Source organism: Lissotriton vulgaris, chromosome 5 (assembly GCF_964263255.1).
Source record: "Lissotriton vulgaris chromosome 5, aLisVul1.2, whole genome shotgun sequence".
In the NCBI taxonomy this organism is placed as follows: Eukaryota; Metazoa; Chordata; class Amphibia; order Caudata; family Salamandridae; genus Lissotriton; species Lissotriton vulgaris.
This window is the reverse complement of record NC_141693.1, coordinates 1,047,834,661-1,047,852,266: the sequence shown is the minus strand read 5'-3', so window position 1 is coordinate 1,047,852,266 and position 17,606 is coordinate 1,047,834,661. Positions and strand designations below refer to the sequence as shown.

Genomic DNA, 17,606 nt, shown 5'->3' with positions numbered 1-17,606 from the left:
GTTGAGGCCATTTGACTTGCCTCCCGAAGTCTGTGATATCATTCTGGCAGCCAGGCGTCCCTCCACAAAGTCGGTATGCGCCTGCAGGTGGAACAGATTTGTGGCATGGTGCACAGCAAAGGCTGTGGACCCTCTCGCTGCACCCCTTTCTGAAGTTCTACTCTTTCTTCTTTCCCTTGCCCAGCAGGGCTCTGCTCTGGGCACTCTTAAGGGGTACCTTTCTGCTCTTTCCGCCTTCTTACGGCTACCTGATCAGCATTCCTTGTTCAAGTCCTCCATTGTAAATAGATTTCTGAAGGGCATCACACACATGTTCCCTCTTGTTCCCTTCGTGATGCCCCAGTGGGACTTGAATCTTGTACTTACTTATCTAATGTGTGCTCCTTTTGAGCCGCTCCTTAACTGTCCTCTCCGTCTTCTTACTCTGAAGACTACTTTCCTGGTTGCCATCACCTCTGCCAGGAGAGTGAGTGAGCTCCAGGCTCTTTCTTCTACTCCACCTTTCCTGTCTGTCCATCCGGACAAGGTTGTGTTGCGGACAAGACCTTCCTTTCTGCCCAAGGTTGTCACGGCCTTCCACATCGGGCAGTCCATTACCTTGCCCACCTTCTTTCCGCTTCCGCATCCCTCGAAAGAGGAAGAGAGGCTCCACCGTCTGGACCCAAAACGTGCGCTCTCTTATTACCTGGATCGCACACGCCAGTTCCTGGTGGATGACCAACTCTTTGTTGGTTACGTGGGCACGAAGAAGGGAAAGGCGGTACACAAGAGGACCATCTCTCGGTGGATCATCTTGTGTATTCAGGCATGTTACTCCATGGCCAAAAAGGAGCCCCCTGCTAGATTGCGGGCTCATTCCACTCGAGCCACGGCAACAACTGCCCTGGGCCGAGGAGTCCCCTTACAGGACATTTGCCAGGCAGATACGTGGGCCTCGCTGCACACGTTTGCAAGACACTACTGCCTGGACAGTCAAGTCCGGAGGGATGGCTTCTTTGGCCGTTCCATCCTCCAGGACTTTCTGGTGTGATTATTTGTTCGCAGACCCACCACTGGGGTTGGTATTGCTGGGGTATCTATTCTAAGGTAAGGAATCTAACACTAACGTGTCTCTTTCAGATGCACAAGTTACTACTTGTGTAACAATATATCTGTAAGAGACATTAGTCAGTGATAGATTCCTTACCGACCCACCCTTACCGACCCACCCATCCTCCCCGTTCTGCGAACCGATATCTAGGATTAAGGTCATCCCCTTTCAGGGCCCTAGTTTCATGGCACCAGTGTTGGTTCTATCATGGCTCTGCGTATCTGGCGTGGAAAAGCTGTGTATCAGAACTGACATCAGCGCGCATGGGCGGCGTCTAAGTACTCCGACGAAGTCATTCCGGCGCTAACGACGCCGACGACGGACGCGGAGCCGCAGACAACGCCTACCGACGCGCAGGGGTGTTGCTACGCAAAAATTTCCGGATCCAGTCTGACGCCTGGGGATATTCTAAGGTAAGGACTCTATCACTAACTAATGTCTCTTACAGATATATCGTTACATAAGTAGTAACTTGTGCGTCATGTTACCCTTCACTTTTATAGTTGGGTGAAAAGATTAAACAATAATTTCTTAAGGAGCATTATGACTAATTTCTGGTGTGGTGTTTTCTAGCTCAGTTTCAGTAGTTATGTGTTGAATCTTATGATACATCATATGGGTTTTACCGCTAATGAACTTCTCTAACTTAATATTCTTTTGTACACTCATTTACGTTACCTTGAGCTCAGGCTCCCTTAGTGTCCTTATTGTTGGTGGCTGGTTTGACTGAAGCACTCTTATTTGTTCTATTTGAGATGATGTTGGAAGGTTGCATTTGGCACCTTCTTCTTTGCTTATTGTTTGCACTTTAGTGACATGGGTATAAGGATCTTTTAAGCTGGAATGTTCAACCCCGTTTGCAAATTCAGGTGGTCCGAATTCTAAAGAATCTGTTTTTTTGTGTGTAATACTGTTAGTGCAGTGATTGCTATGAGCATGTTGTGTCTGGTGTCCCATTGATTTCATCATCCTTGAATCCAGTTGTCGCTCATTCTTGCATGGGCTCATATTAGTTTTGTTTGAGTGTATATTTATTAGGTCCTTTATTGTAGAGATGTTTTTCTGTATTTTTTCGGTGTGACTCAAAATAATTTTTTGTTTGTCTTGTTTCATTAATTTCCTTAATTTTTCTTTACATTTTTTTCTTTTAGAGGACCCATTCAAATGGTACTTCCTTTTGTTGTGGACGTTTTTTCAGTAGGGTTTTTGCTGTTCTGTGGTATATAGAGATGATGTATAATTTCTGTTATCCACTAGTGTTTCCGCTGCCCTCCCTTTGCTGTTCAACAGCTCAGAGTTTCTGGGCTCTAGGCTGTTGGGTTTCATTTCTTCTGCTTCCAGATACCTTTGACGTAAAATGCTCCAGCATGTCCATTTTTTTTCTCTTTTTGCTGCTCTATTGAGTGTAATATACTTGGGAAGAGCCCCAGTTAATCAGGGATTTTTCCACAAAAGCAACAGTTTATCTCTGGAATTGCATTACTTCGGTATGTTGGTTTCTTTCAGTTGTATATATGTGTGTGTGTATATATATCTCCATTTATAACTAAACCTGTACTATGGCTGTTATGAAAGTAGTCATTGAGTCATGGGCTATTTTTAGTGTATTGTTTCATATCTGGCTCGTCTTATTGACTTTCTAGTCCCACCCTTCAACACTTATGACACCTCTGGCAAGCTTCGCCAAAACTCATGGACTCAACATCCTATCCTGCACTGAAGACACACAACTTATCCTCTCCCTCTCCGAAGATGCCACCAAGACCAACTTCCACAACTGCAAGAAGGCAGTCACCAACTGGATGAAGGACAACTACCTGAAGCTCAACTCATACAAGACAGAGGTACTGATTTTTGAAAACATATGCTCCCCATCGGGCCCATATTGGAGTCTTTCCAAACTTAGACCCACGCTAGGAACCTCTGCATCGTTATGGACAACAAGCTAACCATGACGACTCTGGTCAACTCCATCGCTGCCTCCTCCTTCATCATCTGCATGCTTCTTAAGAAATGCAAATGGCTACTGAAAAGCTCAAGACACACCATCACCCAGGCCCTCTTCTCCAGTCGACTGGACTGCTGCAACACTCGCCACGAAGGGATCACAGCTCACTCCCTCCAACTAACTATACAGAACGCTGCAACCAGACTTGTTCTTGATATCCCTAGAGGAACCCTCATCACCCCCTACATCCGGCAACTCCACTGACTCCCTCCACAGAAACATGCCAGTTCAACCTCCTGACCCATACATACCGCCCTGCACAACTGTGAGGTTGCCTACTTAAACCACTGCCTGAACTTTCAACAGACCTCTCTGCTCTGCATCCCTTTCTGTAACCTTCACCCCCGCAGACGTGGCAGATGCAGAGGTTGCTCCTTTTCCTACATAGCAGCGAAGACATGGAATGAGCTACCCTTTCATCTATGAACCGCCCCTTCTCGTCCAGACCAAGCAATTTGACTAATCAACTCGACCCTGCCAGCGCCAGAATACTCTCATTGGTGACAAGCAGCTCTCTAAAAATCAAGTGATGGATTGATTGAAAGGTTCAGGTATAGCCCTGTAGGATCCAAGCTAACAGTGTCTGAGAAGCTTAAGTCCATGTTGATCAAATTATGTCCTGCCTTGGTGTTTGTCTTGCCAGTGGCTTTGAAATCTTCCGCCGGGACCAAGTCCATTGAGTTATCCGGAGCTTCCAGGGTTGAGGTGTCCTGTTACAGTTTTCTTCAGTGGATAAACAGTATGTTATTTTTGCTTCGAGTAGAGCTGCTATTTTCAATCTCATAGGTACTTCTCATAGTCATATTCTGTCCTAATACAGTGTCCAGTAGGATTAGATTCCTTAAATTAGTTTGCTGAAGCATGATCTAGGGCACTTCAACAGGCTCTATGTTGACAATTGGTTTATAGGTGTTCAGATTGGTTATTAATCAGTTGACTGTCTTTTGTTGAAATAATGCTTCTACGATGATTGATTGTGCTTCCTTGATTAGTGACTTGGGTGATTCAATTATTAGTAGTGAGGATGGCATGATATGCGAATGATGGTCACTGTGATAATGGGCAGAGGCTCGTTGCTTTGCTGATGCTTTAAGAGAATCTTCAAAAGGAGCATCAAAAGAGTCCTTGGATTGTATATGCGGATTACAACTGCACTCCAAACTGCTTACCTTCTTGGGTTGATTTGTACCCTCTATCTCTTTTTTTTTTGTGTGCAGAGAATAAGCACTCTTGGAAGGACACTATTTTCTCAAGGTATTTTTTTACTGTTGCCTTAGCTATAATATAGTTCTCCTTTTGGAAATGTTAAAACCAATTTATGTTGCTTGGTATTTTCTTTTTTTGGGGGTATTTTCTTTGACTCTTTAGACATTGGTTTTGCAGACTTAGAGTACTTAATGCCCTTTTTTTATTAGCTCTTTGTATGCTGTGCGATTCCCATTAAAGAGTAAGAATTTAAGAACTTGTATTATAGCATAGGACCTAGAAGCGGACCACTTGTCGACTGAAATGTGTGTCAACAGTTTAAATCGGAGCACAATAATCAAATACAATTTGTGTTAATTTACAGTAGCAGTAAGGAATAAGCCTCTTCAAACAATATACATTTTATTACGCCACATCTTAAACTCTATAATTTTCAATTTCTTAGTGTAGGAATTCGCTCTGTCCTAACTTCACTTCAGTGTGCACTTTACTTAAACCTCAATGTACACCAGTGCACACTAACACGCATATATGGTTTGTTTTGCACTTCTATTGGACAGGTACTTACACTTTGGTGATTTCAAAGCATAGTACTAGAGCCTATGATGTAAACAAATAACCACAAACAATGCCACCACTCTCCACTGTTTTCCTCTTGCTCCTTTTAAAGTCTGTGTGTTACTTTATCAATACCTAAAATCAAATCCAGGTCAGAGAAAACATCTAAACTCTACAAAAATAAAGTAATAGATGTTCACAGCAGGAAACAAAACAGCCATGAAAGGTGCCACTTCACCTCTTTGACCCCCACCCACCACGTGCTTTCACCATATCTTGTTGCTTTTCACACAAACATTCTCCTTTTCTCCTCTTTAATTATAGGTAATTTTAATTATTTCCTAGAATCCTGGTCCCAGACATAAGACCTCAGTTTCTGGGGATGTCAAGCATTTTAAATAGTTACTTCAAGAGGAGCAAGGCTTAACACCATCTTTGCAATAAAGTATGGTGAGTTCTTGTAGGCTGTTTAGGCAGTCCACCCAGCTAGGGTGCTGGCTTAGCTTGCAGATTATGGCAATGACACACCAGCACACAGTTTCCCAACTCTCAGCCGAGCCAACCAGTAGGTCGACGCTATGTATGGGCATGGAGGCTGACCGGTGCACTACAGGTGTTGGGTACATCCAATAACTTAAAGGTCGACTGTCCAGTTGACCCGGGAATTAAAACGGGGACAACGCTCACTGAAACCTCATCAACGGAGATGTGGAACACCGATCAGCAGGCAGTAAGCCAATGAGAGCATTCGGCACCATTTCCTCATATCATTAACCCGTCAGAGGTCCAAACCAAGTGCGGTCAGCCCGGCTTGTGTTTTAGTTGGCTATTTGGCATTTGCAGACCAATTGTTTGCCATCAGTGTGGCATTGCAGTGCTTATTGTTAGTCCAGAGGTGACTGCCAGGTGGTTCCAACAATGACCGGAGTCTGTTGGATTGAAGCAGATGTGCAGTTAGTGGATTTACTGTTGATATATCATTTTGGTGATTGTGTCTGTATTGAAGAATTTAGGGTTAGATGAGTGAAGCCAGAGGGCTCAACCGATTATTCTAAAGATCCTGAAGCCTGTAGAGGATTGCGCTAGAGAAATACTTTTAAAGAACACTAATTTTTTATTCTCACCCTACCCTGCAGTATTTCTGAGGCCTCATGTGTGGTCCTTTTTAAAATCGAATTACCAACATTTGAATGAGCCCTATTAGGTTTGTTTCTTTTAGCGGACGTGAGGCCAAGCTAAGATGAGAGAGACCCTCCAATGTGACCAAACATTTTGGAATACAAGTTGATGATGCTCTGCAATCTTTCAAAACTGATTCTTTGAGTGTGAGAGTGGTATGGCACTACTCTAAAAGATGGCCTTTCCCTTTTTGAAGGCAAAAAATTTGTGTTTAGGGCACATTGTTCTCTGTTGTCTCTTTCTGACAATTCCATTCAACGACCTATGACAAAGAAACCATTTCAGTTACACTGATGCTGAGATCTTCAGACATGCCTTCCCTGCCCCCTTGCAAAATTAGCTCTTATTCCAGTTCAAGCAAAGATGATGGGAACTGGTGTAGAACAACCAGGTGCAAGGCATTGTGGTGGTTTTGGGACAGTGTTCCAGGGGATATTTATTCCCCCAGTGCCCCGTCCCCCACCTCCCCCTTAACCCTTGCACAGCCTCTACTGGTACAACAATGCATACTGTGACATTATTGTACTGCTGCTAGAAGATCATCAGCTATTGGACAGAAACACTATTGTTCTGAAGGCTTGCTTGCCCTTCACCTCTCTACCCTTGTCCCACATGGCTGAAATACCAATGAATCTTGAAATATGAGAGAGACTCTAGTCAGTCATGACTGGATATTCAGCCAATCCTTGGTGGGTGGGCTGTTTTAGCTAGTAGTTGCCACCCAGCAGGATCTCTTTGCTGCAAATGGTTGTGAAATGCCCTGGCTTCACATCTAGGTTCTTCAGTCAGTGGTTAAAATATGAAGCATGTTCAAACAAGCTAAATTTGTCTTCCTCCAGTTCTCCTATAATGAATGGGAATACACACTTGAGTGATGCTCCTGGGAAAGTCAGGTGGGGTCTAGATCTCTTGCATATTTCCATGCTACCACTTGGCTGGTTCTCAGTAAAATTGAATATTTGCACACAAGTTAAAGAAGAATTGTTCACCACAACCCAGCTGTAAGGGACGTCCGTATCCTGGCTTTCTGGGTGTTTGATCATCTCATCTTACCAAAACACAGTGGGCCTGATTATGATGTTGGTCGGAATTTTTCTTCCGACCTATATCTCTGCAGTTTTGGGACAGTTTGCGGTATGACACCGCAATTACGATGCAACTGCACACGGTGCGGTCGCAAACTCTCATTTCCTTATGGGAGCTTGTGCGGCAGTCGGTTACTGTAACCACCTTGTGAGATGGAAAGGGCATGGTGTCTCCCATGCCCCTAACCATGGAGGCTGCTAAACATTGTGCACTGCCTTTGCTGCATGTATCCTTCCCGATATTGACATTAAACTGACACGACAAACCTGCACCTTGGAGATAAGTATATATCTTAATATATATTAATGACCCGATACCAGGATAGAAACCAATGTGCGGAACTAACCTAGAGATAATTATTGCTTGGTATTTAGTTAGAAATGCTTTTAATCTGTAAAACATAAATGCTAGAAAGACTATCACCTGTGCCATTTGTTTGCTAGCGATGATGTTTTTCATAGTTGGCATTCAATCTACCCAGGTTCTTTAGTCAGCCAACTCCACTGTTAGAGGGGGGCAACACCCAGCTTGAGAGAATCTCAAAAGATTGCTGGGAGCAAGTATTAGGCCGTCATTAGCAATTTCCCTGAGGATCATAAAAAAGGAAGAAGTATGCAATCTAATAAATTATTCATGGCATGCATATCGCTATAGTAAATCACTTCCTGTTGTCAAACTGGAAATCTACAAACACATCTATAGCTCTGAAATATATCACAAATGAAGAGCCACTGTCACAAAATAATTTATTTATCGTCTCATAAAACACTTGGTCTGATAATCTTCAATCCCCATCTCCCCAGGTAATCCTCCATGTCTGTCCACTAGGGGTGCATATTGTGAGAAAATATTTCAGGTATGATAGTTTGTGCCACATAATGGGATATATATTGTGCCGCACATGTACCCAGCTATCAAATCTTGTGCATGGCTATGTATGCTGTTCTGTGGTGCCTTTCCCTCTGGCTTTGGACATTGTTAGTCTGTAGAAGGAAACCGGGATTAATATTACAAGAACGAGTATTTTTGGGGCCTTTTCACCTCCGTCCAGTATCTTGAATTATATCAATCTAATTTTGTTTTTCATAAGTTCACTCTTGGAAACTCTTTATTTCATATAAAAGAGGTTGATGGTATGGATTAGTGGTGTGGGTAAATTAGATGGGATGTTCTAGTTTTTCTCTTGCAGTTATGGATGATTAAGCAAGACATATTGGCCAGTGAGTGTACACACTTCTACGCAATTAGGAGGGAAAATTCCAAGGTAGCAATTAAACATATGTAGTCAGTTTTAATGGTTCAGCTGATATTTATGAACCAGATAGGCATATATTGTGATGGTAACTTAAAGCACTAAAGTAAAAACCGTGTTTTCACTATTTCTTCTTTTAACAGATGATGTCGGTTCATTCGGACTACATTGTTTCAGTTCAGATCTTAAATACATTGATGGACGTTACAGTTAGCAATTGTAAGTATCTATTAAAAAGAGGAAACTAGTTTAATGTAAGACAGTGGACTTTATATTGGCATTCTTCTAATCAAAAAATCTACAGTGCATGCTGTTTATCACTTTGTTCACTGTCTTGGTACACTGTGTTTTACCATTTCATTATTTGTATTGATAGAATTATTTTCATTTTGTGCACTTTACTTAAGAGGAATCATCTTGGCAGCCAGCCCGTGTCCGGACAAGATCAGAAATGGGCCTTACAACGTCTAGCTTAATTTTGATTTCTGTTTTTTACATAACACACCAAAATATATGCAAGCAATCTACTTAATAGTGTAAAAATAGTACTTTTGCTTTTCAGGAGATCATTTGAAGATACTCCTTTGAACTAACTAGCAAGATCATTTAAGTTCAGTGAGAGGTTGACACTTTTGGTGCACTGGTGTTTGGATGAAAAGTTACCTGGATAGTTTAGAGTGTTTTTTCCCCTACCCTATGTGGTTACTCCTGTTTGTGCAACAGCTATGTTTTTATTTTTCCTCAAGTCAGTGAGCTCACTTGGGCCCTCTCTGTTAAACAGACTGGGACCTGAAGTTGGTACTGGAAGTCCAAGTGGGCACCCAGAGTGGCTCCTCCTAGAACGAGCTAGAGTTTGTGTTGCTTTCTGCATCAAAGTTTGTGGTACTGACATTGGTGGCAGCATAGTTTGAGGCAGACAGGCCTTTCTCCGTTGGAGTTGGAGTGTACTTTGTGTGTATGACACAAGATGAGTGTAGATAATTGATGAATGTCTGAGTGCAGCAGAGAATCCATATACGTATGTGAAGATAATGTTTGTTCGCCAGTCTTCCTGCAGTATGGTGGGTGGCTTTATACAAGGCAGCCGGTGTGTCCTCTGACCTGAGAGCCTGCACATTTCCATTGCTTCTTTTCCCCCAGTGTTCTTCTATATAAGGTTACAGTGTCCTGTAATGTGGAGGGGGACTTGCCCAACAAGAATTCTTCCTGAGCCTACTGAAACTGGCTCAGAAAGGTTTGTTGGTTTTCATGGCTCCAGACCCGGTCTGTAATCAAATCTGAGGGTGCCAGCACCCATTTCCCTTTTGTAAGCATGAGTGTGGGTGATGCTGAGGAAAGGTCAGCCTGACAGACACTCATCATGTTCCGGTTATGCAGTTGGGTACTTTAAATGCACCCATGCTCAGGTGCTTTGTCGGGCTAAAGATTTCACATGCTTTCATCAGCCTGACTAAGTCTTGAGAGAGCCTCCCCCCCCCCTCATGGCGAAAGGATAGTCACCAATGGACTAAGACCTGGGCGCTGCCGTTCTAACCCCTTAATTGCCCTGGACTGACTGTCTACCAGTGCTGCCTTGTTATGTTATGTTATATCTTGTTTTGTATAGCGCACGGCTACTCAAAAAGAGTGTCCCGGCGCTTTTATTGAACCCTATAGCAGAGTAACACAACACAGTGATGTAAAAACAGATTAGAAGAAACAAAACAGAGGGGAAACGGCCTAAAGGGCAAAAAGCCAAGTTTTAAGGCCCTTCCTGAAGGCAAGCAGATTAGTAGCCCCGCGTAATGTCAGCGGCGAAGTGTTCCACAACTGTGGCGCCAGCAACCCAAAGGAGCGGCCTCCAATGCGGGCTCTTTTTACTTGCGGGACCACCGCAAGAAACAAAGATTCAGATCTTAGAGATCGAGCCGGGTGGTAAAAGGCGAGTCTCCTTTGGAGATACTTTGCTCCCACAGTATGAAGAGCTTTATAGGCCAAAGTCAAAGCCTTAAAGGCAATCCGCTTCCGGATTGGAAGCCAATGGAGCGACTGCAACAGGCCGGCAACGCTGGCTCGCCTATTTAGGCCATAGATGGCCCTCACGGCCGCGTTCTGAACAACTTGCAGCCGCTGCAATAGATATTCTGGCAGGCCCAGATAGAGGACGTTGGAGTAATCCAATCTTTTTTTTTTTTAATGAAATTCTTTTTATTGTTGCATCAGGCGAATCATAAGTACAAGAAACAAGACACCGCGGGGGAGCGTCAACATTCCGCTCTACCCACCATTACGCAACTTTTGAAAAAGTCAGTTACATAGCATTCCTCTTGACAAACTTATTTTTCATTTTCACCCCGAACTCCCCCCTCAACTACCAGTAAAGTCATTAACTGAGAGACCTCTTCTCGAAGCCCCCCTTCCCGCCCTCCACTTCCCCCCCCCCCCAAGCAGCGTGACACCCTTCTCTACCACCGCCCCGCCCCCCCCCCCCGACCCTCGTGACTCCCTCAGGCCTCCAAGTCGTGCCCATTGAGTATAAGCAATCCCATGGCCCGAAACCTTCAGGGGTAAACTCGCTGGAATCCGCGACATACGCACCACCCCGGTGATCCACCCTACCTCCCGCCCTCTTCCCCGATCGGTCTCACCCACCTACTCCAATCCATGGCATGGTAGTGCCTCCACTTAGTCCATATTTTTCGAAATTTTCGTGGGCACCCTCTAGCCTTATAGGTAACTCGTTCAGCTGCCATATACATATCTAGACCCCTTCTCCAATCCTCTAGATTGGGTTTCCCAGGCGCCCCCCACAACCTTGCAATGTCTCTTTTGGCGACTACCAGGCCCAGCAGGAGAAAAATGAGTAGGTGTCGTGTGGTATCCACCTCTGTGGACATTCCCAAAAGCGCCAGTTTGGGGTCCTTAGGTATCTCTACCTCTAGTATCGCACTCAATTCATTGAAGACCTCGTCCCAATATTCCTGTATCACAGTGCACCCCCAAATGATGTGGAAGAAATCGCCTGTGTGGTGCAGACATCGTAGACAAGTGGTGTCGGTGACCCTCCCCATCCGGAAGAGCCTCACCCTGTCAAAGTAGGCCCGATGAAGGACCTTAAACTGGCCACTTCTCGAGGGTGCATGAGTATGAGTTCCCAATCCAGGTTCTCCAGCGTGCCCACATCTGCCTCCCACCTCTCCCTGAGAGCCTGTAGATCACCCAACATGTTATTTGTCAGTGTTTTGTAAGTCATGGATACCGCCCCCCTCTGTATCTGTTCTTGCAGTAGGCGGCCCTCGAGTGGTGCAAACTGGGGTATGTCTGTGAGAGATATGTTTTGTGCTCCCCATGCATGTCGCAACTGTAGGTATTTATAGTATTGGGTTCTCTGGAGTCCAAATTCCTGCTGCAGCGCCTGGAAGGTTTTAAGTCCCCCCCTTGCTATGACATCCCCAACTGTGGAGATGCCAATGTCGTCCCACCTTTGAAACCCTCGTAGTTTGTTCAGTTCCGTCAGCCACCTACATGACCATAGGGGTGTTTGGCGGGTGGGCCTTTCATGCCAGCCCATCCTAACCGTCGCTCTGCGCCAAGCCAACAGGGTAATCTTAGTTGCAGGGAGGAGCTGGCGGCCCCCTCTCCCCCCGTATAAGAAGTGTAGCACCGTCCTATTGTCCCATTTAGATCTCTCTAGTGCATAAGTGGGGTGATCAGCCGGGGCGTGTATCCAATCATTGATCGGAGTAAGGTGTTCCGCCCAGTAGTAGGCCTCCAGATTAGGCAATGAGATTCCCCCACTATATTGGTGGCGCTGCGGAGTCGTGAGTGCCACCCGGGACTGCTTCCCCAGCCACAAAAAGGAGCGGAGATCAGTATGGATTTTCCGCACTGTCATAGCCGGTAAGGGGTAGTACTCATTCTGGAGGGCATATCAAAATTACGGTAGTAGGACCATCTTATACAGGGCGGCCCTGCCCAAAATGGTGAGCGGGAGCGACCTCCACCTATCCATCTCCGCCTTCGATGCCACCAAAACTCTGTCGACATTGTCTGCGTAGGAGCGCCGCTTATCTCGGGTGATAAAGACCCCCAAGTACCGGAAGCCTTCCGTGATGTGGATGAGCAGCTCAGGCAGTCCCTCCCCTCGCGGTGCACCTTGTGGGTCATAGAGGATCGACTTATGCCAATTTATGGTATGTCCGGCCACTGCCCCAAAGTCGGCTAATTCCTTGAATAAGGCCGGGATAGTCCTAGCCGGGTCTGTCACATACAACAGTACATCATCGGCGTATAGGGAGATCTTCTCCTGGTCAGTGGCCGATTCCCCCCAGTGGAAGCCAGTCACATCTCGATTAAGCCGGATACGGATCGCAAGGATCTCAATCGTGAGGGTAAAGAGGAGTGGGGATAACGGACACCCCTGACGTGTCCCCCGCTCTATCGCAAACTCTCTCGACATTCGCCCATTTATTCGCACTCTAGCCCTAGGATTTGAGTATAGAAGTCGCACCCAATGCTGGAACTTGGGCCCAAACCCAAACCGTGCAAGGGTCCCCATCAGGAAGGGCCAGTGGACCGCATTGAACGCTTTCTCTGCGTCCAAGGAGAGGAACCAATGTGGCTCACTTCTGTCACAGACTTCCTGGAGCCAGTTGTGGGTGCGCCGCAGGTTGAGTTTGGTGGCCCTGTCCGGCAGGAACCCGGACTGGTCTGGGTGTACCAGGCCCGTTATGACCTGTCGTAGGCGCCTTGCCAGAATAGTGGCCAGGATTTTAGTCTCAATATTTAGAAGGGATATTGGGCGGTAGGAGGAACAGTCTCCTCTGGGCTTGCCTTCCTTGTGGATCAGGATTATGGTAGCTAGGGCCAGGTCCGGCGGGAGGTTTCCGGAGTCGAACGCACCCGCATATAACGACTTCAAGTGACGTGAAAGGAGGTCCCCCGTCCGTTTGAAGAACTCCGCCGGGAAACCATTTGGTCACGGAGCTTTCCCCGGTTTCAGGGCAGCCATCGCCTCTGCAATTTCATCTAGGGACAGGTCGGCTTCCAAAGCCTCACTATCTTCGGGGGTCAACTGCGGAACTTCCATGTTACCCAGGAACGACTGCACCACCTTGCGGTCCCCTAGGTCTCTAGCCCTGTAAAAGTCTTCGAAATAGGTCGCAAAGGCCTCTGCTATAGTGTCATCCGTGGACGCCCGCGCCTTACCAGGGAGCTCAACCCAATCCACCCACCTGGCAGCTCGCTCCCGCCTGCTCAGCCATGCCATGAGTTTCCCGGATTTGTCACCGACATCGTACAGGCGATGTAGGGTGGCCAGCGCCTGTGTACGCGCCTCGTCCGTGATTAGTTCTCTATACAGCCTTTGAGTGTCTAGCAGTATTCTGAGATCTACCTCCTCCCTCGTTCTGTGATATTCGGCCTCTTGGTTCAAGATGTTTGCCTCCTCCTTCGCTATGGCTTCAGTGCGTTTCCTTCTGGCCTCCCCTACCCTGGATTGGAAGCGGTCCCTCAACACAGTCTTCATGGCTTCCCATAGTGTAACCCCGGACTGTACCGAACCCTCGTTTTCCGCCACAAAGACTCTGATGTCCGCTCTTATGCCCCCTAGGATTTCAGGAGTCTGTAAATCCCATGGCGACATATGCCACTGTGCCTGACCTCTCCCCCTTCCCCGACCTATGTGTACGAACAGCGGGGAATGGTCCGAGATACCCCTCGCCCTGTAGTCTGCCGAGTCCCCCACCGAGAGTTCCTGCCTCGTAGTGAATATGTAATCTAGTCTAGAGAAGGAGTAATCCAATCTTGAACCGATGAGGGCCTGAACTGTCACCTTCCTATGCTCCTCTGAAAGAAGAGGCAGAAACTTCCGGAGCATCTTGAGGAGACCAAAACATGTTCCCGTTAAACCAAGGATCTGAGATCTCAACGTCAGATCCTTGTCCATCTTGACCCCCAGGTTCTTAGCCAGCTGGGACGAACAAGACGGGGGGAACATATTGATAGGCCACCATGCCTGCCAGTCCGGATCCGATGAGCAACCAAAGAAGAGTACCTCAGACTTATCTGAGTTGCACTTGAGGCTGTTCAGCTGGAACCATTTAAAAACCGCCCCAAGGCATTCCCGGATACTCTCTCCATCAAAATCTCCTCCTTTCTTACACGAAAAGAGGAGCTGGGTGTCATCGGCATAGGATACGATCTGGGCCCCGAAAGACTCCGCCAATGCCACCAAAGGGTTCATAAAGATGCTAAAAAGAGTCAGAGAGTGGGGTGGGGTCAGCAACTCTCACTGACCCCATCCACTTTGTGACAAGTTGTGGAAGGTCCTCCTCTCATTGGCTGACCCATGGCTAGGTCAGCCAATAAGAGCAGGCGGCAGATTTTCCGTCCCTTCCTTCCCCGAAGCCTCCAGTAACCACCAAAACCTTTACTTTCTGCTGCTCCCTCCTGCCATCCTATGTCCCCACCATGGCCCAGTGGGAGCTTCTTGATTGTGTGTATGTCTATATGAATGTGTATCTGTGCTTGTGTGCTGTGAAATGGTGTGAGTAGTGTGTGTGCACCTGTTAGTGAATGGGTGCCAATGAGTATGTCCATATGTGCCTGCCCTGCTGCTCACACACAATATGTGATGTCACTGCATGGCCCTCTCATGAACTGATCATGCAGAAACCTTTAAGTATTTGCTTGAAGGAACCCTCCAAAAAATACCAACCAATCAAGAGCTGAAAGAGCAATTCTGGAAAAAAGAATACAGGTGCCTGGTTACACGATCACTATCCTGATCAAAAAAGGGGCTGTAGAGTTGAGAAAAATCCGAGCTCAAATGACAGTCTGTCTCGCTGCTCTCCTGCTGCCAAAAAACGGGTATTATGTCTTTACCCTGTAGGACATTACCATGCAGGTAGTATCATTCACAGAAGTACCAAGCGGGACTTTTGTTTGGTACTTTATCACGTAGCACTTTACTACTCTTGCCTTATTTTAAAATCTCATTATGAAATTTACAAAAAAAGAATGTTTTTAGAGTTATTTGAGGGTTAAGGGTTCAGGGTTGTCAGGTTTTTGAAGGCTATTTTTAGGCTTATGGGGCTGAAACTGGTAAGGGGTGCAAATCGATTTTAGGGTTTCAGGGGTAGGTAAAGTTAATAGGAGGTAAGGAGTTTTTAGGACTTAAGGGGAGGAAGAGGTAAAGGGAGGTAAGAGGTTTTTAGGGTTCAGGATGGGTAGAGGTAAAGGGAGGTAAGGGTTGTTGGGGTTCAGGGGCTAGAGGAGGTAAAGGGAGGTAAGTGTTTAAAAAGAAAGGGGGGGTTTAGGGGCATACCCACCACCCCTAAAATACATATAAACATCCAAAACAGGACTGAAGGAACTCTGAGTAGTTCCCAGGTTTAGGTAGAGAGCAGCTCCTTTATATGGAGCACCCTCCACACCAGCGACACACTGAATCTGTTCACCTCAAATGTCTGTATTTCTTGCAGAGTTTTAAGCATAGAATTAGCACAGCTTCATCCATGGCAAGCTGAGAAATGACAAAAGCCTTTTACCACTCCAGCCATTTTCTTGTTCAGCGTGGATGGCTCTGTGCTAATCCTATGCTTAACACTTTACTAGAAAAACAGACATTTGCGGTGAGCAGATTCATTGTCGCTGGTGTTCCATGTTAAGGAGCTGCTCTCCGCCTTAACTTTAGAGCTACTCAGAGTTTCTTGCTTCCTGTTTAGCATAATTTATTCATCACTCCAAGCATGAAAGGGTATTGTCTTGATATATAGATATACACATGCATGCATGCATTGATACATACACCAATGCCTTGCATGGTAAAGGCATGCATAGTACGCCCTACTATGTTGTATAATGCATCGTTAAAGTCAACAGGTCTAATACCCACGGGGTAAATGCATGTGTTTTAAAGCCATGCATGTAAGATCTGATATTCAGAAAAGGTACTAGGTCGAAGTCCAGAATTCCATAGGAAGCCCTTACATACTGCCTAGCAAGGAGAAACTTTGCTAAACTGCTGGCTACTGAAGATAGCCTGCTTGGAGAAAGTAGTTCATTAGCCCAGATGTTTGAGGATCTTAGGGAGCAGTTTTGCAGGATATTGGAATTTGGAAATCCCGGTGTGTAAACTGCAAATGTGCCCAGGATACAAGAGTCCATGTCCCAGGGTCAATGAGCTCTCCGGCAATATGAGAAATCCAACCACATTGCGATTTCAGAGAGACGGAGCATTTAACTATAATCTCTGAAAACACAAAGGATTACAGTCAGGGTGCACTGTAACCCTCTTTGTTTGCCCAACATCAAGGACGTCTTTTAACTGTGCTTGTTATTGGTCCTGGATGCTGCCCCGTTCACTTCTGCCTGACCTGTGTCTGATCAGCATCTTCAAGTCTAGTTAGCTCTTCAGATCATATTGGGAGACTGGCATCTGCTCAGACCCGAGTAGGTTATTTTAAAAGGCACAGAAATCTAGTAATATCTTGCAACATATGTTAACGTGATGCCTAGTCACCCAGGGAATTAAAACATACTCTTGTATTTCCTTTCGCAAAGTACTAACAAGATGTCATAGCCGCCGTACTGAATCTTGTCAGAACTTGAAATGAGCTTGTGCTTTTTAATGCTATGTCCACAAACTTGCTCTGGGACCTTTGACACAGTATTCTAGAGCACCAGTCAAACACACTGTCCAGAGAGGTTATCAGAAAATGTAGCACTTAGCATGTTTGCGCTCTATTTACCTTTGGACTCAGACCACTGGTCAGAAAGGGGTTCAAGTCTTCTGATTTTCTTCGCTGTTCTCTATTTCATGTGCGGTATTTAGTTTTATATATGATAAAATTATTAAAATTCTGAGTAAAGCACCCAATTAAGCATGGCCATATCAAAAGATATTTCTATTCTTCATTGTGTCATGAATTTATGGTGAATACTTCTCCCGCAGGTCCCTCACCTTTTGTATATCCCTAGCTACAGACTGAATCCATAAACTTTTCAATAGCTCTTCAGGCCAGTAGGTGGGCGCTGGTTCCACTTCTTTGCAGGAAGCGGCGTCCCTGTGACTTCACTGGATCCATAAAGTGCCCCTGTCTGCGTACTGAGGTAAGTACTCTTTCTTTTTTTTTTTCCTCTGCGTGAATCTAGAGCCCCTATCTTAAGAATTTTGCAATGTTTTTCTCAAAAAATCATCCCTTACTTTCTTCACCCACTAGCAATAACAGTTCAAAGCACAACCA

The 17,606-nt window shown here is 45.7% G+C and overlaps 1 protein-coding gene across 3 annotated transcripts in view; it reads left to right on the top strand.

Moving 5' to 3' along the window:
• Window positions 1-17,606, top strand: part of SLF2 (SMC5/6 complex localization factor 2) — a 404,246-nt gene that overhangs the window by 184,043 nt on the left and 202,597 nt on the right. For all 3 annotated transcript variants that reach the window (XM_086922683.1, XM_086922686.1, XM_086922685.1), the window contains one exon: window positions 8,523-8,598. In XM_086922683.1, the coding sequence (XP_086778809.1) occupies window positions 8,523-8,598 (76 nt within the window). The remainder of the gene's footprint in view (window positions 1-8,522; window positions 8,599-17,606) is intronic.